The sequence below is a fragment of the Grus americana genome, chromosome 20, assembly GCF_028858705.1.
Source record: "Grus americana isolate bGruAme1 chromosome 20, bGruAme1.mat, whole genome shotgun sequence".
NCBI lineage: Eukaryota > Metazoa > Chordata > Aves > Gruiformes > Gruidae > Grus > Grus americana.
The window spans coordinates 8,459,210-8,486,491 of record NC_072871.1 but is presented as its reverse complement, the minus strand read 5'-3'; the positions used below and the strand labels follow the sequence as shown (position 1 = coordinate 8,486,491).

Here is a 27,282-nt window from a genome sequence, read left to right as displayed (position 1 = left end):
ATTTTTCTGCTAGCTTCTTTTTCAGGATTGTGTTTGAAACAGTTTGTCTCTAATACTACAGGCTCAGGCTTATTAGAGCAAAAAAGCTCCAAGTAGAGGCAAGTAACAAGACAATTAGACTTTGAATTATGCTGTTGTCAGTCATGTAATTTAGAATGAAAAAGTATGTACCAGTGTGGAGCTCTTCCCAATCTTGTCTATCTACAGAAAAGGGGGAAGAATTAACATAACCAGCCACTGCTCACCAGTATTGCTTCCCTGCAGTAACATCCTTTCCAACCTCACCTTTCCAGCAGTGTAAGAAGGGAAAAGCAGCAAAAGAAATCAGCACCACATGAAAACACTCATGAGGAGAATGGTCAGAACCTTTTTATTCTGTATCTTGATGGGGGAAGGCTTCTAAACAAACCAGTGCTGGGCTCCAGTGACACAGACAGCTCAGGAAGTGTCCATGGTTTGTACAGTCTCATCTACCACCTCAATTTCCAAGAGTGCCACATTTTCTGTGAGAACAGCAGTAGTTCCTTTTTCACACTTGTATCTACCATACCTGTTAACAAAATAGGTGAAAATTAAGCTGAGAGATAATACTACATAAGAAAACTCTCATTTAAAATTTTAGAACAAATCAGCTTTCTCTAGGATTTTCCTGTCAGAGTTCCCAAAAAGTTCCATACTTGAACATTTATGACTTGAAGATTTAAAAGATTCAGAATTACTGTCTTTCTTAAGGAAACAAGTGACAGAATAACACCACCTTGGTGAAGGATTTGCACTGTTCCACATGCTGTGCAACCCTTCTGTGTGCTTTAAGGAAATGAACACTGAGAACTGTAAATGCTGGGTGGTGGGGCTGTACAGAAGTCTTTTTGATGTGGCTTGCCAAATGAAAGAGCTAGAGGAAAAAAAAAAAAAGCACAAGTCTCAACCATTTCCACTGTGTAGAGAGGACTGTTTGATTAGGAAAGCATGAATGCTTACCAACATGGTTTAGTTTGTTTATACACAAAATGGGTCCAACTTAAAAAAAATTTAGTGCATGCTAGATGTGACTGTTACCTGCAAACTGTCCTTTTACCACAGCACAGTATAGTTCTGGACAATTGAGGAAACTATAGTGATCAAAACAATCTTGCAACAGGGCTGTTTTCCAGCCACTGCCTAGAAAGGGCCTCTAGAAATAGAATAAAACACAACCCAGTAGTCACAGATCAGCAGTGTGGAGTTATCCCTTGATTTTTGGATTTGTCCCTGCACTGAGTTCATATATAACAGCTCATGCCAGGCTCTGCTGCCCAGTATTGCTTTTTCAAATCCCACACTAAGATTGGGCAGAACTACTGCAGGTACCGCCACTAACTCTTTTCTTGTTTAGTTGAAATTCATACGCAGATCTCAAGATTACTTTGACACAATTCACTATTACAGAGAATAGCAATTGCACAGATAATGCTCAGCTTCAGAAATACTAACCTGTCCCCCTTTCTGTTGGCCACATCATATGGACGGAGAAAATCCAACTTGTTCTTGCTTATAACACAGATATCTATGTTATTGCCGGAGCCCAGATCATTGTATATGCCAGCTGCAATGGCATCTCTCACAAGCTGTTTGGCTTCCTCTTCCTAGAAAAGTTAAAAAAGCTGTCACTGCACAAGTGTTGGCATTTCACAGAAATGTTTGTCCATGTGGCAGTGGAAGCTGTGAGCTCTCAGAACATTAAATGATACACCAGCGCCTTCTTAATCACCGGAGCACTGCAGAGCACAACCAGCAGTGCTGAACAGGAGCACCATCTTCCCACACAATCTTTTGTCCTGTTCATGATCCACATGCACCATCCCCCCACCCCCCCCAAGATGGATCAGACTTAGCAAAGACAGTCAAGGAAGAAAAATTAAATTCCTGTCTTGATGAATAGAGAAAATAAATTTGACAATTTTCATGTTCCAGGCTTTTGTGCACATGTACAAGTTCCCTGTAGTGCCCTCTGTGTAGCAGCCGCATACAAATTCACACTATTTTCGTTACAAGACCTCCCTCAGCAGGGACCATCTCATCATCCTCTGTAGTACCAAAATTATTTCTATGATTTTGTAACATAGCTTGGTTTGCAAAATGTATTCAACTCATCTTTCTTAATAGTAACTGTGCTGCAAAGCAGCCTAGTTCTGTACTGAAGTGTAGCTGGCTCACACTAATTCTAGTCCTGGATACAAGTGCAGAGACTGTAAAGAAACCTGTTGAAAATACCAGTCAAACTAGGTACCTCTGTCAGAATCCTGCAATTTGTAATTAAATTCTTACCATTTCAGTGACAAAATGGAAAACATCCTACAACCTCTTTTCTGCTGTATACTTCAGAAATTCTATGCATAACTAAAGCAAAACATATTTAATATAGTTCCTGTAATGCATGCTGTATTTATATATTTCAAAAGCACATGTATTTCTAAATTACTTTGTACAACTAGTTGAGTCATATTTGCAACACAAATAGAAAGCTAGGAACAGGAAGTAAAGCTCACTATTTTTATTGCTTCTGAAACCACACACTAATCCTGCAGAAGTTCCAACATTTGCTTTCTTACAGATTTTGTATATCTACTTTCTTTTAAAAGGCAAACACGCACAGCTGCTGCAATACACATGCTGCACCTCACTGCAAGCAGTTTACTAGTTAGAAGCTGCCTACACAGCCTGAAACAGTGCAAGAGTGTCTACATTACACAAACACAAAATAACACTCGGAGAGTATCTTTTACAAGGAAACACTTCAAACTCAACCTCTCTTAAAATATTACAACAGATCTGTAACCATCTCCATTCCTCCCCTGCCCCCCCCAAGATGCAGAATGGTATTGATGTGAAGGCATCAGAAATACGAGTTTTGATACGCCCAGCAGCCTGCCCTAGAGAAGGGAGGTTATTACAGCTGCACTGGCTCCCTCTACAGATCCCAGGCAGGGCTCATTTTTATTTCAAAGGCAGCTTACTGAAAAACCACAGATCAGGTCCAGTTCTACTAGAAATCATCGGACATGGCCAGTAACTCCTTAGCTTTGCACTGTAACTAGACATGGCAAGCATGAAGAAACCTTGCAAACCGACTTCATTGATGTGTCATTTTAAATCTTGTACAAACCAGGTCCAGGCATCTGTTGGCAGCACCTACATGTGCCAGCCCTGGTGACAGGAGATGCAGTATGGCTGGGCAGAGCCTGAGCCCACTGTCCCACACCTCTTCCCACAGCCCTGCACCACTTGCTAGGAGACAAAGCCAGCAAGGAAGGTCCTGCACCCTCAGCTCCACTGAAGCCTGTGCAGAGTAAGTGCCAGTGCTCCCGTCACCTGGCAAAAGTGGCAGAACACAATGAAAACAGACTGTCTCCATATATACACCCCCACCCCCTTGATCTTTTCAGTAGCCTCTCAAGTACATACCAGAGCACAAAAGACACCTTAATTCCTCGCAAAGGTGTGTAAAGAACTTGACAACTATGACTAGAGCACAGCTGTTCCAGTGAAGCAATAGTAAGGCAGACACATCTATGAACACAAACTTGGACTCTGATTTATCCTCAAGTCATTTACAGCAGTTCCTGCTCAGCTAGCCCACCTTGATCATAACTGAATGCTAAGTTTATTACTCCTCATCACTTTGCTGGTATTTCACACCTTTGAATAATCTCCTGCCACTAGATGCCACCAACAAAAGAGCAAATACTCAATGCTGATTTTGATAAACACAGCTTTTTGAAATTTGCTTCATTTTGAAGGCCTTGGTGCCTCTGCCTGTCTCCTGCCACATCAGGAGAACAATGCCCAGATCCACATCCCACTCCTAGAACAGCCGATTCTGACAGCAGCTGCACAAGCCCCAGCATCCAAGTGCAGCTGAAGAGGAGCCCAAAATTAGCTTGGCTACAGTCACATCTGCTCCCAGTGCATGCTTTGCATTCTCCGATGGCCCTCTAGAAAAGAGCTTGTTAACAACAGTATTCCTGTTCCAACAGCTTAATTAAGATATTCACCAGGAAAGGGGCTTTTTTTTTTCCCCAGTAAACTATAGAAATAGCATAAATTCTTATTTCACTCCCAGTTTTATTAGTATTACTCTTTTAAAAAAAAATTGAATTATACTTTCACCAAGCTGACTAGAACAGCCATGCTGTAAAAGTAGTTCCTGTATCTTTCTTCAGTGCTTTTTGGTAATAAAGCTCTGATAACCAAGTATTTCCTCATTCAACTGATAGAAGACTACTTTCACTGATTTGTTGCACGTAAGGGTATTTTAGTACCATAGTGACAGCAAACATACTAAAATAAAACAAAGAAGTACATGTAGATATCTTAAAAATTAAGTAGTAGCAAAACCTGAATAATTTTAGGCTATTATGTGAGCAGTAGCTTAAGACAAGCACTGCAGCTTAGGAAAACTACAGCAGATTGGTGGGAGTTATCACTCTCCCTTTTCATTTTAAATTAATCTGTCTTAGACAACAGTGTAAATCTCAGAGTCCTCTCACTAATTTAAGTTTTATTTACTTTTTAATTATGTACTCTATCAACCTACTGTTACCAAAATAGTTCTAAATATGCAGCAGAGTCAGTGCAGTTATAGCTGAGCTCTACTAAGGCACTCGCTACGCTGACAAAGTCTAAAATGTGATCGCAGCTCCTTCTGCTGTAGTGCAGCCTAGTTCATGAACCTGGAATGATACTAATTTTACAAAGCCCTACTTCAGTACTGTTTAGTCCTCCTCCTCTTTTATAATTTAGAAAGAGGACCAGAACAGCCACAAGGAAAAAACCCACAACGTGCCTTGATAGAGATCCCGCACACAAAGTTCTAGCAAGGACTGCAACTTTACAATCAGAAAATAGCAGGTTATCACAGAAAGTGCTGACACAGGCTTAAGTACAGGGGCAGGAATGAGTCACTGTAATAATTAATCTTAAAAAACCCTAAAAGTTCAGAGTATATAAAAGGAGCACTTCCTACTTTATGGTTGCAAAGACCAAGCTAACTGGGAATATCATTCTCTTGGGTCCGCAATGCTTCTTAAATGAGATTACAGCAAGAGTGATGTACGGTAATACAAGTCAGTTGTGACAAGCAGCACTTTATGGAGCTATCTGTTTGTCTCCATCACCACATCACACAATGTGTCCCAGGACTCCAATGTGCAACTCCATTTACCACTACATGACAAATGGGCAGCACTTGTAAAAGGCGCAAAGAGGTCCAGATCAGCCGTGTAATGGTCACCACAGATGTACCGTAGTGCTTGGGGGGGGGGAAACAGACCCCCAAGTTCATTAAAGTGACCAGTAATGGATCTTTCAAAATGTGTCTTAGGAATAGTACAGTAAAGGCTAAAATAAATAACTCAGCATGGAAGGCTAATCTGAAATGGTGTTTGATAAATTATTTATAACACAGACAATTGTCTGCATTTAATATTGGAGCTACTGGTAGCATCTTTAAAAGATGATTTATGTGTTGTAATGCCATTAAGCTTTATATGGGCCCACTGCTAGCTATAAAGTCTGCTGAGATTTAGAGAATGAGTTTTAAACTGTCACTGCAACATCATAGTAGATAGAGACTGTATTAAATCTTTACTTTAAACCTGTTATCTGGAGAGTTGCATTTTGTAGACACTCAGGAACTGATAGATTACCTCTCTACAGCTGCTACGGTACAAGTCCCCAACAGCACCAATGAGGAACTTTTACACATTATTCTTGTATATGACTCAAATCAAGTTTCTCTTCTCACTTAAGCCATTTCCAGATTTCAAATGCTACTGAAGTAAAAGAGAAGAGACTTTCCTACAGAAGATGGGGATATTTCTACATCATATTAATACTGTCTTTACTAATAGCTTCTAAACAAGTTTATTATTATACTTCCAGCAGTAAAGGGAGCAGCTCAACAGCTTCGTGATTATTATTTCCTCAACATTTTGTAACTTAAGTTAAACAGACGTCTTTTCCAGATTTAATAACTGTAGAAAGGATTTTTTTTAAAATTCTTAGAAAGTGAAATTAATACCTTCTGCAGGTCACTAGTATCCTGTTACTATGTGATATGTAGTACAGTTCTCCAATAAGAATTCTTACCAAGAGTTTGAAATATATTACACAATATAAGTATAGAATTAATATGATAGTGGGTAACAATTTTTGTGAAAATAACTTTCAAATATTTATCACAGCTGTCTTTTACAACAGAATGACATTTGTTCAAATTATATGATGTAAAAAGTCAATCCTACTTAACATGAGAATCCACAAGACTCATGTGGGAAGGGGAAGAAAAAAGTCAAGCTTCAGGACGGACAATGATAATAAATATAAATCTATAAAGGAGTGTTGGGAATTTGGGGCTGGAAAGCAATACCTCTTGAAGGACACAAGCACCTACAGAAGCATAATTAGACTTTGGAAGAGCAATCAGACTACAACATGTGAGAGGATGTACAAGTCTGCCTGTTGGGAGAAGTTGTGGTAGAAATCGATATGTAACTGGAAGCAATGCTAAAACCTGCTGGCTAAGTCCAAAGAGATAACAAAACTGAGCAGCAAAGTACTTGGTGCTTTTCTTGTAAGGGCAGGTTGAAAAACCCCCATTAGTGAGAATGAATTTGGCCCAGCTAACTTCTGAAGCTGGAAAGGGGCAGGCACATGTAATTTAATCCACTCAGGTTTAACAAGTCTTCACCCCAAAAAAGTATGCATTGCAAGTAGCACCTTCATCAAGCAGATGAATGACATACCTTGTTCGTTTTTTTTTTTTTTTAAATAGATCCATGCTACAATCAAAATATTTGTTTTCTTTCATCTTTGATCAGGTGAATGAAAATTAAGAGTAGCCAGTCTTTCTGGCTCTCCCCTTGCCCTTCTTCCTCCAGCATCTTTTGTTTGTGCTCTAAAAAGTCACAAAAGTTAGAAGCAGAATACTGAGATCTAACAGACCAAACAATGAAAACAGACATTTAAAATAGATATATGTGATGAATATGTAGGATCTGGATTCCAAATCACAGAACAGGATTAAACTGACATGCCAAGTGACCACAGCACAGAAACATTTACAATATAGAAGTTGCCAGTAGAAAGAATTCAATCAAGGGTCACACCAAAGGCAAAGGGGTTACGAAAATCGGAATCTAAGATTAGCAGCATCCAGGACACATGGAGCAGTAAAACACAGAGATGGGTCCTGGGAACAACCACCAGTTTGTGCATAAACAAGAATGGGTAGAAATTCCCAGCATGATGGAAAAGTTAAGATATCTAAAGATACCTAGGACTAAAACTATGCCCTGTGATAGGTATAAAGATGACACCACCTCCATTCTGCTGAATTTCAACCATATGCTATTTTGGAATCATGTACGCTCAAAAGAAAGAAAACTTAGATCTAAAGAAAAATACACCTTCAAATATCATATACAAGTTTTAGTTGTACTGAACAGCTGTTAAGGACTAAGATAAACATAAATTTAGTAGTTTCTAAAGCAAAAGTGAGGAGGGGTAAGTGAAATAACTCTATTACTTTGTGTGTTAAACAGCTACCTTATTTTAAATCAAGGTAACATTATCATGTTATTTTCCAGTTCTGTTTCCACATCCTTATTTAACAAGAAACTGAAATGCTCCAAATTCTGCAACATTACTTTCTTTCACTTGCAGGAAGGCAAGTGAATGACTCAATATTTGCACAACAAACAGTGTCAGGGACTCAAAGACTATTAAATATGATTAGGATTTTTCTCTCCAGAATACATCCTGTTCAAACACTGTGGAACACACCTTCTGTTTGGAACAGTAACTTTAAATACATTTGTCTAAATTCTAACTTCCCTGAAGCCTTCAAAGCTGGACTTCTATTTAAAAAAAACAGAGACCAGTTTCAGTTACATATATCCCTATATTTTCATGTGCTGCTGTACTACTAGTTGGTCCATCACTTGGCACTCTCTCAAAAGCCTGTCTCTGCCGCCACCACCACTGCAGTACATTAGAAGACAAAACCCAACTTAAATCCCTGGATTATGAACACATCAGGGCTGCCTACATTACACGAAAAACTACAGAAAAAAATAGTTTTGTTAGGAAGTAGCAATCTTCAGCACAAATACTGCATGGGCAGGAAATTACGCAAAAAGAAACTGGAGCATAGCACTGACGTAGCAGTCTTGCTCAAACTCAGCAATTTGAGGTTTTATACACATGCACCTACTCTCATTCATTAATAGATCATAGGTCAGGTAATTCTGTACTGCAGTTGATATCAGTTGTGTTGTGAATATTATGTTAGTAAATGTTTATTTTTCTATTTTCTACTACAAACTTCTCAAATAAAATGCACCTTAGTCCCTAATTATTATTCTCAGTGATTGCAGTTTTTTCATGTTCCAATGGTATAGAAGCCTGCAAGCCCAGACTCATCACCACCCCCCCCTTTCTGATACCACACACCACACAAGTATAATAAACCATGTTAATATTTCATACCATTGTGAAATATGCTGGAGTATCAATTCAACATCTGCTGTCTTTAGGGTACCGGCATCCCGCAGAGACACTTTCAATTTGTAATTGAGTTCTATACTGAATTAATCAGCAGTTTATCTTTTTTAGTAAAATAATGTCTTCCCCACTAACCTGGATTTACATTAACAATTTATGCCAAATTACCTGCCAAGACAAGAAACTTATATGCTTCGGAACTACTGTTCAATAACATTAGTTCCTATATGTCATTCCTTACATGACTATTAGTACAATACATATTTCCAATGGTACAGAATTAAATTACAAGCTCCTCACAACTACGGGATTTCTTCTAATAGTATTTCCAGACTTTGAACTAGGAATGAATATGAAAATTCACTTAATCCATCACTACTTATGTCTTGAGTAAAGTTCATGGCTTTTTAGGGAACCCATTCTCAAAATAAAGTGAACTTGCTCCACAGTAACAGAGCTGCAAATTCTGCCAGGCTGCAAGTTCTACTCTGACCGTGCGATATCCTCAGTTTTCTGTACAGCAACATACTGAACCTTAGCCACTGGGAAGTAGCCAGAAGTGTAACCCATGCAAAAGATGACATTAAAATCCCTGCATTATCAAAAAATGAATATCTAGCAATAACACGTCTGGCTTCAAATAAAGCCAATACCTGCTCATATTACTGACTTTACCTCTGAAAAAAAACGATGGAAGGGAACAAAGATCAACATTTTATTTGGAAAAAGAAATCTGGGGCCCTCTGGTAATTTTTCCTTCCCGATACACCCAAAAGCTCCATAAAGCACAGTGGTGGGGAAGGAGCCTCCCCAACAGCCCAGGCTCACTCCGACCCTCCGCCCCACTCCCAGGCACCCTCCCCTGCTCAGGCAGAAATTGCGCTCAGGCTTCATGCCACGTGAAATATTTTCCAGTATGTTTTGCCCATGTTCTGCAGTTATGGGAGATATACAAACTGAAACAATTTAAACTGGAACACCTGCTCCTGAGAAATGCATCAAAAATAATTACCTGTCCTACATCTACCCTGTGCAGTGAAATGATCTCTTAACACAGAGCCCTGCTTCTGACTAGCTTGTCTACATTATTACGTACAAAGTTTAAGTGTTACTTTCGCAAAGGTGAAGAAAATGCTGCTCTTTGTCATGCAGCAAGGCCCAATTTAAACTCAGGTAAAATTTCTCTCAATATAGTCTGTAAACAGAAAACTAGAAGGTGGTGCTACTGGGTACCACTGGTAACTCAGACTGATACTGTTGGCAGTTTCCCACTTGATGTCTGCACAGAAATTGTGCTTTGATATATTCAAAAAAAAAAATCACACCTCACCACACTTCTCCAGTAACCCTAGCCACTCCAGAGCACATCTAGTTTGCACAGTTTAAATCAGCCTCACAACTCCTGTTTAACATTAGTTCCGCGAAGGAAATCAATCCAAGGCACAATTCTGTGAAAGAAGGTAAGAACAGTACTAACTGTTCAAGCAGAAATCAGGTTACCTTAGAATAATTTTAATCTAATCTAAAAACAAGAAACAGCATGATAAGCCTTTATTTTCTGGATGACTGTCTGCACTAACACCTGATATTTACCCATGGAAATTCAAGTCTCTGAAGGAGACAATAATACAGGTATGCAAGGAAAGCGTGAAGTCTGTATCACCCTGAGCTCTGTCAGACAAGGCAGTGAAGATATGCCACTAACAGTCCCAGTTACTGGCACTGGGTAATGAAATAAACAGATACACAGAACACATAAATGCCAAGTACTTATTTTTGTTCACAGAATAGATATTTTTTTCCCCCTTCCCCATTTACTTAATCTCTGTGTTTGACACCAACAGGGGTTCGAGTATCTCAGGCAGGCTCTCCAGCTTAACTCTGATAGTCTGGCTTGATCTCTATTGTCTGGTGCCCGAGTTCAGCCGACAAACCTCCCAGCAAGTGGTCACCTTCCTCTGGAGTCATTAAACCTCTGACTGTCAGCTGGTGGGATTAGCCTGCAGACTTCCACACCTGAGCCCTATGGCAGGGACACAGGCATTTTGATCACCATCACTAATGAATACAGAATTCATATGCAGCTTGTCATTGCTCTTGAGCCTTGAATCACACAGATGCAGGCTAAATAAGACTGATGAGACAACTATTGTGGAAGATTAGAGAGTTTTGACAGTTTCCAAAAATAGCTCAGTATTATTGTCAGTAGTTAATAAACAAAGTAATACTACCATATTGAGGGACAGTAGGAAACAAGCACAGAAACATTTGCATGATCTATATGTCAGCTGTTTAAAAATGGAAGAAAGTGACATGTTTTTGTAATATTTTGTACTAGGACTGATGTATTTTTTACTGAAAAATGAGGTACACAGTGAAAGCTGAATTTAGACTACTTTCTACTTTGATACAGCAAAGACCTTCAGCCCACGTTGAGCATCTGGAGGAAGGCATTCTTTATGCCTCAGCTTCTTCCCTCTGGGGCTGCTCAGAAGTACCTCAAAAATTAGTGACAAAGCCAGAAACAAAACTATGGACCAGAAGAGCCCAAGTCTACATATTTTGCAACTTCCAGTCCTCTTCCTTCATATAATTTCTTTGTGAACACACCTACTCCCACAGCTGCAACTATGAACTGAAAAAGGTTACTACCTCCAACTCCTGCCTGCCCACGTTTCTCCTTTTACAGAGGATTACCCAAATCTGCTAGCCAAATCACTCATAAGATTGCTCCCTAACCCACATTTGTCAAAACCAAACGAGTTAGCAAAAGTAACCGCTGCAGAATGATCACAAAAGCAAACCTGGCCAACCCATGAAGGAGTGCAAGTCTCCGGCAGGAAAGCAAGATGCAGTTTTTCGGACAGCATAGCTGCTGCAGGAGGGTAAGTGCCTCCACTCCAGGTGCAATACAGTCAGAAAAGTCTCCTCTTACTTTCAATCTGTTCCTACCCCTCCAGAGTCTTTTTGTTTTCATTCAGTACCACTTATTTCCTGCCACACTAAAAAAAGTGGTATAATAAGTGACTGTAAATATAATCTCACATTTTTGGGGTGATTTTAGAAATAGTTATTAAATATCTGTCAGACTACCTACTTCCATTTTTTTCTACCTACTCCATGCCCCTGAACTCATTACATATAGATTTACTTCCCCTTCCCTGCAATAGTTCTGCTTTCTGTGGCCTCTATTGATTGCCTTTCTTTTGGATCCTCTTTTTATTAAACCTGGTTGTTTTGATGAAATACAGAAAAGAAATGAAGTTACAAGCAGCCTGTTTCCTTGCTTAAACATGAAGCTCTTGTCAGAAGGCTACAATGTAGCCTCACCGTACATCAAGTAATTCTTCTACAGACAAAAAGCTTCTACTTTTCAAAACAGAAGTCAAATACTAGAATAAAATATATAATACCCCCCAATCTCCTTAAGAATTCAACAACCATAGTATAGATAAACCCAGAATTCCAGCATTTAATGCTGCAGACATTTTTTCCCCAGATCACGGTGTTTCCATATCCACTGACTCAGTATCTCTTTACTCTTGTTTAACACCAGAAGGCATGAATGCATTTGCAAAATCTGACTGTAAGGTTTTAAAACCATGTGGCTACTCTACTGAAAGAAAAATTGGCTGCAATGAAAGATCTAAGCTCAAAACACTCTATTAGATGTGCTGTTCTTCCACTTATGTTTTTTAAAGTAGATCTATAGCTGCCCACATGACAGATTAATATTGTTCCACAGCAGTTAGGTGCTTGGCATTACATTTTTTGAAGCATCTACAGGCCTTCAGGGCTGAAAGTGTTCACATCTTCAGCAATCTATAATGGTTCCTCTAGAGGCCAGCACTTGCTTCATAATGAAACATGCCTCCATAAATCAGACTGCAGAAGTGGCACTCGTGTACGTCACCATCTATCTTAGCAGTTTCTCTGAAGGATGTTGGGTAAAGATCATCTCCCAGCACTGCAACCAGGGAAAGGACCATCACAGTTGGCATTGACAAAGCATGTGCTACTTAAATCTGAAGACACACTAAGTCTATGGAAAAAAACACATCCTGCTGGTGTTAGCATGCCTCAGGCAGTGGTAGAAGCTTCAGCAACTCATCTTCAAAAGGCAGAGAGCCAGGGCTCTAGAAACCTGCAAAAATTGGCTAAGCCTGCAGTCGTCTTTTTTTTTTTTTTTTTTTTTTTTTAAGTTGAGCATCTTCAAAGTCTACGATTCTAACTGTAGGGCACAGCAGCTGCCACTGCAGATTTGATCCTCTCAGCTTTTGGCAGCTCTCAACTTGAAATTCTAGCAAAAGAATTTTTCAAGTTGCTATTATTGCCTGTCATGGATTTATAAATATTGTGCACTATCTGCTGTGGCATGGCTCTCATGGGACACCAGTGCATGCCAAAAGCATAACAGAATGAAAAACAGTTCCTATTCTTCAAATAAATGCTAATTTTTTAACTGTGCTCACACGATGCATTTGGTGATCAGCTTCAATAGTACAGAATATATATCAGAGGCAAAAAAGCTGATTGTCTTTTCCAGTAGTATTCAGCTGCTACTTTCATTAAGCTTGTTTAATTACATTCCAGATGCTAATTTGCAAGTCGATACCAGAGGGTGCAGGACAGTTTGCCTTTGAATCATTTTTTTCTGTGATGTGATGGTCTTGAAGCACACCACTACCCTCCAGTAGCCCTAGCAAGATATTCTGACAATTAGTGCAAAAGAAAGCAGTATTGATCTTGACAGGAAAATATTAATCCTCTACCCATTTTATTAAACTGATCTCCAGGAATTTTAATTTTATCATCATTGCCATTTCACAGCAAATTTTTATATAAAATATACATGGTGTACTTCAGATTTAATTTGTTTTAATTTCAATAGAAATATCATTTGTTATTTTGTTACTTTACTGGAAAAAACCCACATCTGACTTAAAAGGTAAATAGTTTAAGTTGGCAGCCATAACACAATATGAAGTGTTTACAAATACAGTTAAGCTTTATCACCTGAAACTATGCTGGTTAAGTTAATATGATTACTAAATTGTTATTAGATAGCAGAATATCTAGTAAAAACAAAGGAAGGGTTAAGGTGCATGCAAGTCTCAAACATCTAAATAGATATTTCAACAAATTGGTAGACTGCATTTCTACATGCTTGTTATAACAGTGAATATCTGCTGCCATTTATGGTTGTATATGAAGACAGTTTAATTAGGATGACCTTTCTAAATAGGAAAGGTTGGAAATTTACCAATTTTTGGTGCCTTTTTTGGTTGCTCTTACAAAGAATGACTTAAAATAAAAGCTTGAAAACTAGCTGAGACTAAGATGAAATTTTTAGCTTCGTAACACAGCTCTTTGACATTTGTATCTTTGAAAGCGAACTATTATGCTGTAGCTGTTGATTCCAAGGATTTGTAGTCCATGTTTTCAGTATGACTAGCATACACACCGAATGCACTGTCACACAAGAAGAGGCCAGAAAAAGAGACTCTCTCATTCTTAGAGGCATGAGGGGAGAGGGAAAAAACAAGTAGAGAGTCTACCTCTACCTACTGGTTCTTCCCATCAGTCATCCAGTGTAATGCTAATTACAGAAGAAATCTGAGTGCCTATTAAAAATATTCCAAAATTTCTGATGCATTTATAGATACACTAGGGCCAGAAGTCCAGTGTCTTTGGATACTGCCCAAAACCCTGCAGCAACCCAGGAATCCTGATCTTACAGCGTTTTTGTAATTTCGAACATCTGCAACTGTATACTGCCAGAAAAGGAGCCAGTTCCAGAAATAACTGGAAAAATTGCTTATTACTAACTCTTAGGCAGTTTAACAACTCAAAAGCTTCTCAAAATAAGTTGTTGGTTTTTTGTTTTTAAATCAACTGATATTACACAGCACATTTCTTCAGATGTAACAGGGTGTAACATATCACATTAAAATTTAAATTCGATTAATTTATTTTAGAGAGGAACTCAGTGGACTGATGGGATCATCGCCTGCAAGTATACCGCAGTCACGGTCACATTTGAAGGGGAGGAAGCAACCCAAAGCAGTTGCAGGACAAAGATGAGGAACATTTGAAGTAAATCAACTTTTTCCTTTTCTACGTTATTCAGTGATAATAAATAGCTGTAAGATCTGTTATATCTGCATTTTAGGCTGAAATGATTGTAACTGTTACAAGTCATTTTTAATGGGTTCAATTTTGTGTTTAATTCTGTTTTTTCTTCACTGTGAAATTATTAATCAATTGGAATGAAAAGGAGCATTCACAGAAAGTCTGAAGAGATTAACGTGGTTTAAAAGAGGGCTTGACATTACTTATTCTGATCTTAATCATGACACTCCAGCTTTTAGCTCTCCTGAATGATTCTCTATAATGATCAAACATTTTTCAAATTTTATCAAGATCAGTAGAACACAAACAACTCACAACTTTATAAATCTTCTGATAATCAGCTTTTAGGTAGATAGTCAAAATAAAAGTGCAGTTACTAGTTCTGAACATACCCAATCAACCAGAAATCTAATTGGTTTCATACATTACTTTTTGTTGCTTTTACAATCACACTTTCTCTTTTCAAAATTGAGAGAGAGAAGGACTGACTACTGAGGGAAAACCAGCAATATTGACTATGCAAAGACTGTTAAATTCCTGAAGTCAACTTTAATCAGCAAGTTGTATGTTTTTAAAGCTTTCTCCTACATTCAAATCACATAAGTTTTTCCATACATAAATTTGCAAGAAGCTCTATTTCTTTAAGTTTATTTTACCCATCGACTTTTACAGCTTTGTAGTAAGCAGACACTAGTACATTTTAAGTGCAGGAAAACTAGAACCAATTTAACTTTTTTAAAGCTTCAAGCCTCTTAAATCCTTACAATCATGAGAACAGAGGGAAGAAACACCAGGCTTCAAAAAAATATTCTTACCTCCATGTCTGGTTTGTATTTATCTTCAAATACTGCCATAGCTGCGAATGATCCAGAACCTATGGTAACAAAATTAGGACACTTATTTAGCCCAGTGTGCTTAGATACAGTACTTTTTTTAAGGATAAAAATATCAGCACCATAAACCAGACTGAAGTCTACCTTAGCTTGCTATACACTCCAAAGTGTCTACCCTCTAAGTCCAGCACCTAATTTGATCCTAAATTTATAGCTAGTGGACACAGACTTGTCATAGTCCCCATTCTGACAGCCTTTTTCATTTTACTATTTTGAACACTAAGATATGAAAATGAGGTTAGAAGAAGAGAGTTAATGAATGCCACTGTTTGGGATTCCTGCTCCTCCATTTCTGTCCCCACATTTGTGGGGCCACATTAGAGGGTATGTCACTTAGTATTAAGACAGAAGAAACAGATTGCTTTAACAAGCTGCCCTAGCAGCGTCACCTTTATGCATGGGGATGAATAAACTAGCAATGGTAATAGGGTAGCTGGCTGCTGTCATCAGGTTATTTCCCGTATCTACTTTAAAACAGTTTATTATGCATTTACTTTGTGCCATTATTTTTACATTGAACAATAACAGCGGAACAAAGTGACAGATACAGAAACATGAGTTTAACATTACTTCCCTTAAAGGATGCAGTGCAAGTGTAGTAATAGAGCAGAAGCCATCTCTACCCAAAGCACTGTAACTGCAGGTGTTATAAGTGTGCTTTCTGTAAATTAATACGAAAAGCAGTATGATACTATTTGAAACTGTAAACTTGCTTTGGTCAGAAAGAGTGAGTCTTCAGGAAGATATCTTGTCTGTCCGTGGCCCTAACCATATTTCAGAGAGCACTACTTTTGGGGAGTGAATAAAGTTACCTGCAATTTTTTACTCCAATTAGAAGATTTTTTGGCATTTATTACTTTTTAACTTGTTTTGCATACTGCTATCTGTTTAGCTGGGTCACAGAGAAAGCCATATTTTCTATTTAAAATGATTTGTGTATATCGCTTGACCACCTCAATGGTTTAGTGAAAGAAAAAGGCAGCGATTAAACAGTTTCAAATGAGGTGTCCTGCTGATTTTATCAAGTCTGCTGAATGTATAATGAAAAAGGAGAAGCTGACAGTGACACTGTTGAGAAAATACAGACTACCTTATCTGAACCATTTAAGGAGGTCCAATTATAGATCAAATTTAAAGGGTAGAAACAGCAGATTTACAGACACAAATCAACGAACATGGTAATCCCAATGAATATGACAGATACTCCTGTTACAGAATATTGCTGTGGTTGAGGATCATTACCTTTACAGTACCAAATACATCACATCTAAAAGCAGTAGGACACTAAGTGTGTACTTGTATTACAGGCAATGACTATTCATTTACACCTTGGAGCAATACATGACTCCATTTTTTAAATGCTGAAACTGGGAATAAAGAAGATTTTTAAGCAACTAATAGCAGAAATAAACCACTGATACAAACAGCTGATATCACAGAACAAATCACAAATAAAAGGAATTCTACTGATATTTCACACAAGGTCAAAATAAGGTGTGTTCCAAAACAAATACAAGACTTGAACCGTAAAATAATTCTTCCTGTGGAATGACACAGGAACACTTCTAATGGTGGGGGGGGAGTAAGGGGAATCTGAGATGGTCTCAACTAAGAACACATTCTTACTACACTCAAACAAAGGCCTACCATAAGTAGAATGGGAAGCTACAAAACTAGAAAACAATCTTACCCTTGGATAAAGGTTCTTTAAAAACGTAGAGTACAACAACTAGAAAACATGCATGAATGAAAGTATAAAAGGTAATATCTGACAAATTACTACACTAAAGCTACTGAGCTAGGAAAAAGTAGTCTTAATTTCTTAAGATTTCTGACAAATAAAAAATTATAAATAATGCAAGTATTGCGACAATCTCATACATGGCTCAGACTGGATTCATTCCTCCAGCTCCTTTTTAAAAGAGGTTCCCAAAAGAACCTGTGAGCAAGAACTCAGTAGACTTATAAAAAAGAAAAAGGAAAAAGACAGGAGGAAAGGGGCTGGGGGGACCTTACCTTATATGAAATCCTTTATACATATTATACTGTTAATTATTTATCTCTCTATATTACCAAGATGAAAATAAATGCCAAATATAATATCAACTTTAAATAAATAAATGCAGACAGTCCTATAAAGTAAGTTTTCAAAAAAAGCTGTTGAAAGTCTTAAGTTATTTAAGCCTACATGTAGACATTTACATCTAAAAACCACAATCCCAAGGAGGCTCTAGCAGAACAGGAAGTAAAGCTGGAAAAGCTTAATAAACTCAGGGTTGGGTTTTTTCCTCTACTGCTTATAAATCCTAAACATAAGTTTTATAAGCAAGCATTTAAAAAAGTGCCTTAGCAAAAGTCTCACAGCACAGCTCAGCATTCTCTGAAAGAACAGATTTTTGTAATCTTAAATAGCACCGTGAAAATTCTTTACTTTTACTAGCACCAGATGTAAAAACTGTGTTTTTAAAAACAAATAGTTGTATACTTCTGGGTTCCTGCATCAAAACAAATATGCTGTTAGACAACAGCAATATGAACTGTTTTGAAAAATACTGATGTTCTGCACATATTCACCTGTAGCACATTAACTAAGAAAACCCCCCTCCGTCCCGTTTGCCCAGCTGGTGGACTGAAAGCCCATCACTTGATCACCCATGCAGAAAACCAGCGGTGGACAGTTGCTTGTGAGCACAGTTGTGAACTTCACTATCCAATTACACCAACTTCCCCCTACTTGTCAAATTCCACATATGATCCAAACAACCCCACAATGTTCCAAGCAGTTCAATTGACTTGTGAAAGATATGCATTGTAACAGGCAAGCTGGCAGTAAAATATATGAACTTAAGTAAACATTGGAAGTATGGTTTTCTTATTGCAGTACCTATAAAAGCACAGAAAACTTAGATATTAAGGGTCTATGGAGAACTTGTTTGTATGTTGGGAAACAGCTGTTCTTTTGTCCACATATTCAGTGCCCACCAATAACTCATTTTTAACAAGCACACTCTGCCTTTACATAGAAACAAGCTTAACAATTCCTAAACAATGTCTGGAGAAAGATAAAAGCCAAACATTGCAAAACACTGTCCATTAATTAGGGATAGATGTCCCCACCTCATACACACAATAACTGATTTAAGTCACTAGCAGTTGGGATTCAACATAGCTAAGATGCAGCAGTTCAACCTCAAATCTATTGAAACATTCAGGAAAGCTATGAGATAACTCATCATTAAATAGCATCTTTAACTGAGCTCAAAGTAATACCAAACCAGATATTTATCTTAGATAACTTTAGTTTGACATCTTTACAACACACAACCAATACAGAAACAGAAACTTTCCTTTGTTGGATTTTTTTTTTTTTACAATGTTGGAAGTTTACAACTCTTTGTGTATGAGCAATACAGATAATTAAAACAAAGTAGAATTGGTAAAGCCATCATGTATTTCTATTATATAACATTCAGGAAAAAACCCTTTCAGCTAGATATTTAAAAAAACAGTAACTGCTATGAATGGTTACACTTCAACAACCTTGGAAACAATCATCAAGTAAAAGATGCCATATCAATTCCAAAGAATTTACTTTGCATGCATTTTCAGTAAACTACATTTTAGAAACAAATATTCAGGAAGTATTAATCTAGCATCTAAATACATAAAAGTATTGATTGCCAATAATTACAAAGAACTACAAAAACTGAGATGCAGAGCTGTATTCTGTGGCAAATGCTTTTCAGTCTGATAATTAGCATGACTAGGAAGTTATGAGACCCTAAGATTTTTTTTCTTTAGGAACCATTGGTCATTTCATAAGTTTTCAAAACTAAGTTATTCAAAATTTTCTGGACTCAACTTTGATAAACTCACTTAAAATCCCATTTGGTCTTTGAGTTGTCTGTTTCAATATTGATTTAAAGTGAAATATTATTGATACATAGCAAAAAATCCAGCCAAGAATAATTTCCACAGTGTTTTGCAACTGCAGCAGCTTTTCTAGAACAGATGAACTGGATCTTTTTAACAGAACATTCACCAAAGACAACTTACTGCTAAGCACAGTCCATTTTCATCACCCAAGGACCTGTTTGCTACCTCAGTCTGCCACACTGGAGGATGTACAGAGCCTTGAGAGAGTAACATTTAGCACTTCCTAATCCATCAGTGTCAGGGCTCCCTGACAGGGCATTTATTCACACACACTCATTGTTATTCAATTTGCTGTTCATTCTAGGTAAAAATCCGGTGATCTCCACAGCCCCATCGATTGGGATCATTTTTCACCCTGGTTCCTGGCTGAGGGGCTGAGTCTCAGCAGCAGTACTGCTTGCTCTGCAGGACGACATTGCCAATGCATGAAGAGCTGATTTATGAATATGAAGCAACACTGGTACCAGGGGACCAGTATCAGCCACTAGAGACGACTGGAACATACTTACTGTTTCCGAAAGCTGAACTACAGACTTCAAGTGCTTTAATTTTATGCATGCATTTCATTATAAGTCTTGGCCAGAAGCTCTCCTAAACAAGCCAAGCAATCACACAATCTTGCATCGTTTGCTGAAATCCAATTTTGTCCTTTGTCAGCATAAACAGTTTAATTTGATGTTTTCACTCCTGAGTAAGCACTGAGTATCTTTTAAATCTCCCTTGCAAGGGAGGACACCACTCTGTCCATCCGCAAACACACTCCAGCTAAATAAAAAAACACACTCCAGCACATTAAAACAAAAAACCCAACACCTCAACAACCTTTCCTATTTAATACTGAATTTCCAGAAGTTAACTGGCCAAAAATTTAATAAACTGCCCTTAGAACATTTGGAAAAAATAACAAACAATAGTCTAAATAAGATCAAAATACAATTCCAACTACTATATCCGATTTGACCTTTGATACCTTTTCTGCTGCCTCAGTTCTGTCATTTATATGCATAAACTAATCTCTTTTTATTAAACTATATCCCAGGCACTGAAGAAAGTATCAGTGCACGAGGTGTAGAAAGGTAAAGAACATTTATGCTGAGAAGAGCTTTGTCTGACAGCATGGACAAAAGTAACATGTAATTACCCGACAGACGTGGTACAGCTGACAGCAAATCAAAGTTTAAGTTAATTGTAGCTTATTTCATTGATATTCTACTTCCTACTTGTTTGAACTACTTCTGCTACCATGTTATTGTTGGGGGGGGTGGAGGAGTGGCCAGGATTTTCAGAAATTCCACATTTTAAAGCTTTTAAAACATAGGCACAGAAGTAACTACGTACATAATGGAAGCTGCGTGACTTTATTCAGGCAACCAACTACTACCAGCTATCCGTAGAGAGTCAGTTGTGGTTTACAGTTTACTACAATATTGGGTATAAGGCAATTATAAGAATCAGACATTTACTTTTTTTATATATATATCAAAGGCTAAACTGACATCACGTGACTGGTACATGGATTTTATGTGCCCAGTAAGTGATTTGCCAGTTCCTAAGGTAATGGCACCATCTATTGGTCCAACACCACCTCTGCAAAATTTCTGCAAGTTAACCAGTTCTCGTTATACAGTTAACCAGATGATTCAGTTTAACAGCAGCACTATTTTAGTAGCACAAAGGTCCAGAAGAAAAAAAAAGCCTTTAACATTTCAAAGAATATAGTAAGTAGGTGTTTTATCTAGAGATGCCAATCATGAACAGAAAGAGATTAACTAAAATTAAAGTTTTCCTATCACAGAGTCGGCATAAAAGCTGCATTAGACATAGGCTGAATCTGATTTACTGATCTGACACAATTTTCTGATGTATTTATTTGGACTCTACACTTCTATAGCTCTACAAAAACCAAGCTTTCATTTAAAATCATCCAAGTCTTCAAAGAGAAACCCAAGTCTGAAATGATACAGTCATCTTGAACAATCAGAGAGCAAAAATAATTGTAACCCTGGTTATGTTTAGAATTTTACTTTTTCCAGATATGATAGTCTCAGTAGGGCATTAACCTTAAAAGCCACAGATGAAACCATGCAAGAATATTATTAGCTCAGAAGGCACTAGTTTAATCTCTTACCTTTTTTTTTTTACCTTTTACTCCCAGATTATTTCTATAAATCACAAAAGAATTCAGAATGAATCAAACAAGCTCAACACCACTATTGAAAATATGCCCTTTACCTAACACTGGGCAAGTTCTGTAATATTCAAGATGTGTGTGCCCTTCCCTTCAACAAGGCATATGCTATTTCCCTTCTCAAAAACATACGAGGATGATGGTAATCACCAAGTCTCTCCCGCAAGTTGCAAGGCCTATTATAGCTTATTCGGGATCCTTACCACAGGGACTCTCCAAGCACCCCTCAATAATTAAGGTACAGAACAAGATTCTAAAGAATTTTGTCTAGAGGACACAGACACAGAATAGTTAGAAGACAGAAGAGGAATGACAAGTTATATTCACAAATTAAGATTAGAGCTGAATCAAGAGGCTGTATTCTGTAATATAAGTATATTCAGGAAGACACTGTAAGAGGCCTCTAATTCTGTTGTTTACCAAGATCACAGTTAAATGGGTATACGCTCAAGAGCCATTTCACAACTTGAGATTATTGCTACTGCAAAGCAGCATTGAGGAGTTCAAGAGTTTAATTCTCTCCTACCGAAGGAGATGAAGAATACCTACAGAACTGGCAAGTAATGGAGCAATGTTTCTGCTTTAAGTGAGACTGATGCGACACTCCAGAAGAGCTGTCTATGATCTGTCTATGATTTTGCTACCACAAAATACTTATTTCCAAGTCATCCCATATTCTTCTTTATAATTGAAAAAACAGCAAATAAGACTATGTTTACCAAGATTGTATTTTACAATATCCCCTGAACATTGCTTTGGTAACTGGTCTTGACAGGGTAGTAAGTACCTAAGTATCAAAAAAGCATACAAAAATCTGTGGTTTCAGCTTTCAGGATTAGCACACTTCCCAATTCAAAACTGAATGAGACATACACAGTATTGCATACACATATAGCTTAAATTATTGTTGTCACAGAAAACATTACTAGACAGAAGAGCTGAGGTACTAACACTTAATAACCTGATGGTGGATTACTAATGGGAAGCTGACCCCAACAGACAAAACTAAATTTCATTACCAAGAAGCTCCATACAGTAGTTAAGACCAATTATTGTATGTAGTAAGTAAACCAGGTGTTGCTTCACTACAATGAAGCACCTTCTTGAGTAAGATACAGCTGCTGCTTAGCAAGAAATACAGAAACACAACAGTTCCAAACAAGAAGCAAGGCACATTTGTTTTCCCTAATGAGCTACATAAAGACTTCAGGCAGAATGTAATTCCCTAAGTTAGGCTTTATATGCACCATGACTTAGCACCATCTGCAAATCAAATTTCTAAGGATTTTTTTTATAGCAAGTTTTTGGGAATCCTACAATTCCCTTGCTTTAAGGTATGCTGGGGAACACACACAGCAACTTTCCTAATAGCAGTTCTCTGGCAGCTTAAATTAGCCCATGTTTTTGAAGTGTTAGAAACAGAGCAGTGCACCTGCCTTACAAATATGGGTACAACTTTATCTTTGAAGCTGAGGACTGTACAGCTCCAGCAAACAACGCAACTTAAGTAAAAAAAAATTAAATAATAATTTGAAGTGCTCACACTTTCTACCAGGCAGTTGCGTTACAATACTGAGGGAGTATCACTCACCCATGGTGACATAAGGCAATTTGTCAGTAGATCCATGGGGATATATGCTGTAAAGGTGAGGTCCCGTGACATCTACTCCCCCTAAAACCAGGGCAGCACCGATGTAGCCTTGATACCTAGGAGCAAGGTTTATACGTGAATCTGAAAATCCAGAATAAAGCTGTGGTTCTTTTTAATATAACAGACATATGTGACAGCTTTTCTGTGATTACAGCAGGTACATCTTCATATTAGAAAGACTACTTTTACTATGTATGAGCAATAGTTTAAATTAAGAAATTTACTAAAATACAGTGTATTTCAGCATCAAGCAGAACAAACAAGCACTGGACAAGCAAGTGGGCTGGATGATACATTTGTGCTAACGGGGAGAGAATTCAGATTAGTTTTCAAGCCTTGAAAGCTTAATTACAGATACAGGAATTTCATTTATTTAGAGACTTCAAAGAAAATAAATTCCTTTGTTTCCCCCATGAGATGTTCTCGTCTGCTTTTAACTTCTTAATTTATTATTTTGTGACACACTTAAAAAAAGGCAAACTGCCCAGCAATACAGCATTAAGTGACAATAATTCAGCTCAGTCACTTATCTTGGTCACTTAATTGCACAAAGCACTTTTTCATTGCTTTATTTCACCTTGTTGGAGACATTCCAATAGCTTGAACAAGATCTTTAATTGAATACACTTGTTTCACTCTTTCCTTCTCTTTCAACAGAATTTTTTTCTTCTGCAAAAGACAGTACTAAACAGTACTGGAATACTGAAAGGTTTGGAGAGTATGCCCTCAATCTAAGGGCATGTGCTACATCACGCTGCTAGTTGTGAAGTTCAACTGCCATACCATAATGGTCTGTGATCGGTCAGGCAATCAAAATCTTAGTGTAACTGCAGCACAACTTCCAGCTATTTCACTCATTTATCTCACTATACCACCAGCACACTCCTATATTAATAGCTGTGGGCTTCAAAATGGTTAAACATTTTATTTTTTTTGAAATAAAATACATTTTAAGGTAGTGATTCTATTACAAGTCACATGACATTCACAATTTTACAAGCTTGCACATTACAAGATTATTACTGGTCCAGCCATCTAGCCACAAAGATACACAGCAGCTTTCATGGGTTTGATCAACGGTTTAATAAACTATTGTCCTATTTTTGCTGTGTAAACACTACAACACTGTACAGCTACAGTATAAATTCTCTAAAACATCACAGACTTGATTTCTCTGCCATCTCAGCTCAAAAGTCTATGAAGCAAAGAGCAATTATTAAATCTTTCCTAAAGTCTTGTTATGGAGGTTAAGTAGACTACGGAAGGATACGCCTTCACAGGAGCTTACATTTTATCTGATGGTTTTAACAGCATCATTAATAAGAAGAAACCCATTCAGTTACCTGAAAAGCATTTGCTTTAGCATTCGATTAGCTGTGACAACTCTTGGAAGTCGCCCAGTAGATAGTGAATGGAGCTCCAGATTGGAAGAAATCAGTTGAGTTGTCATATCAGTATCTGCAGCTGTTCCTGCACCACAACAGCTGAAAAATATTATGAGCAAGTTAAGAAAAGGTGAGGAATATTGGGGAAAGAAATAACTCTACACTTAGTTCAATGAGCAGAAATTTTCTCATTGTAACATTAGGAAAGTTAAGTTCTCATACAGTCAATGTTTTCAGAGCATGAAACAAGATAGTCTGTTTAAGTATAAATGAAGTAACAGAACTCTCCAAGCCTTGCTAATAAATTAAGTTACCATTTTAAAGTTACCTGAACATTGGCTGTCAGCAAAGGACATGGCTAAAAACCCCAACACTATTACCAATACTGTTACACAATAGACAATTTTAATACTTACTAGATATTAGGGGAAATGAAGTGTATTTTCGAACAGTTCTTGTCAGCAACAACCATTCCTTCAGTTGCTCTCGTATCTGCTCCGAGGACTATGCCATCCTACAGACACACAGAATTATTCCCAGAGCCTCGGTCTCCCGAGGGGACCTTCCCGGCACCGACGGCGAGGTCGGCCGCAGGGCCCGGAGCAGCCGGGGGGGCCGCAGAGCCGGCTCTGCACAAGGCCAAGCATGACTCAGCACCGCGGAACCTCCGCCACGAGCCACGCCGGGACGCCGCTTCCCGAAGAGACCGCCCCGGGGGCGAGCGGCCTTTCCCCAGCCCCAGCTCAGGAGCGAGGAGCGGCCGCTCCCCCGCCGGGCTCGGCCTCGAGGCGGAGGAGCGGCCCGCGGCCCGGACAAGCCTCTTGTCCGCCGCGAAGCACCGGAGGGACGCGCCCGGCGCCCGCCTCACCTTGAAGACGACGCCGGCGATGGTGGTGCCCGTCTTGCGGGCGGCGGGCAGCCGCTGCCCCTTCTGACCGAGCTCGGCCTCCAAGACAGAGTTCCTGCAACACAGGGCGAGAAGTGGGGCCGGGCGGGGGCCTGCCCCGGCCGCAACCCCCGCAAGCCGCTGCCGTCTGGGTCCGGGTCCAGCTCAGACCCCCTCCCGCCTGCCCCGCGCCTCACCGAACACAGTTGTCGAAGCTGAAGCCGCCGCTTGGTGCCTGCAGTACGGAAACCGCCGCCATCTTATCGCTCCGGCAGGCACGGGTGACGCCTGCCGAGTGCTTCCGGGTCAGCTGCCGGCTCGCGTACGGGGGCGGGGCCTGGGTCGCGCCCCCCTCTGCCCGCCCGCGAAATGGCGGCGCCGGCCGCGGGGCACCGCGGCGGTTTTGTGGCTGGGTTTGCCCGGTGCTACCGGCCCGCGGGCTGCAACGCCCCTGCGGGGTGTGCTGGGCTCTGCCCTGCCTCGGTTTGCGTCTGCATCTGCCCGTCGTGCTCGGGCTCGGTGGTGTTTCGGTAATTGGCAGCTTTGAACAAAATCTGCTGGTCTCTGAGGAGGGGGGTGTCAGCGCGTGGGGCGGCCGGTACCGGGGCCTTGAACGCGGGCGGCTCAGCGCGGGCACCCCGGGCCGTGCTCCCCGGGCCGTATATCCCGGGCCGTGCACCAGCCGCGGCTCAGGGCGCGTTCGCCCGGCGGAGGGGACGGAGGGAGGGAGGACTCGTTGCCGTGCTGTTAATGTAATGGCTATATGGTGAAAGAAAAGATAAACGCCCCTTTTCAAAATCGGGAAGTTCCACTGGGTGTCAGGGAGGTCAGTAAAATTTAGTATTTCCTGGGTAAACTACATTTGATCTCCACCTTAACTTTTCCTGCAGCTTGCTGACCTGTTAAAGGGAATGGCCCGATGTATCTCTAGGGAAAGAACTCTTGCAGCCTCTCAAGAAAGGATGTGTTTTACAGCAATGCAGACATGTAGTGAGATTTTTGCAAAGTCCGTCACACATCTAATTTGCTTTCTAGATGTAGAAGTGCCTGAAATTAAAAGTATTGTTGATTAAAAAAAAATAGTGTGTTATTTGTTCCAAACATTAAATACTAGTTATACGAGACCGTCTCTCAACAAGAACAACACAAGAACATAAGTAGCGCGTTGGCTTCTTGCCTAAAGGAAACTTTCTCCAAGTATTTTCCTGAGTGAAGCGTCATCCTTCCTGAGATAGGTAACGCTCAGCACATGACATGGTTGGGGCACGTGGCGTTGCTGAGTGGAGCGGGCTGGTGTTTCGCTCCAGGAGCATTGGCTCTCGCATCGGAAGCGAGTCAGACACCTTGCATCCTTCCTCTGAACAGCACCCAGTTAGCAAATGGCCTAAAAATGAAGCTGGGTCCCACATGTCCACACCAAACCTGCAGTGTCCCTCCTAATGATTTAAAAACAAATGTTCTCCATCAGTGTGTTACTCAGATGAAATTCCACCAACAAAAGTGGGGTGGGTGGGCAAAGCTGCTGTGCAATTCTGCTTTTCCCTTCAATCCTCAAGAACACTTACTGATGGGAGGGAACAAAAATGGCCATGGGGAAGAAAACCCAACCCCAACCTCTGTCTTCGTTGTGCCGGTCTTGCAGCTAAAAACCACAGCAGCGTTCAGAT

At 39.3% G+C, this 27,282-nt stretch overlaps 1 protein-coding gene across 1 annotated transcript; it reads right to left on the bottom strand.

The window, feature by feature from the left end:
- Window positions 1-347: 347 nt before the first annotated feature.
- Window positions 348-25,956, bottom strand: PSMB7 (proteasome 20S subunit beta 7). The gene is made up of 8 exons (XM_054848940.1): window positions 25,813-25,956; window positions 25,598-25,691; window positions 25,146-25,243; window positions 24,688-24,828; window positions 23,285-23,400; window positions 15,492-15,550; window positions 1,474-1,625; window positions 348-550 (listed from the first exon to the last, which is right to left on the bottom strand). The coding sequence occupies exons 1-8, from the start codon at window positions 25,872-25,874 to the stop codon at window positions 439-441; spliced, it is 834 nt and encodes a 277-aa protein (XP_054704915.1). The 5' UTR covers window positions 25,875-25,956; the 3' UTR covers window positions 348-438.
- Between the last annotated feature and the right edge of the window lie 1,326 nt (window positions 25,957-27,282).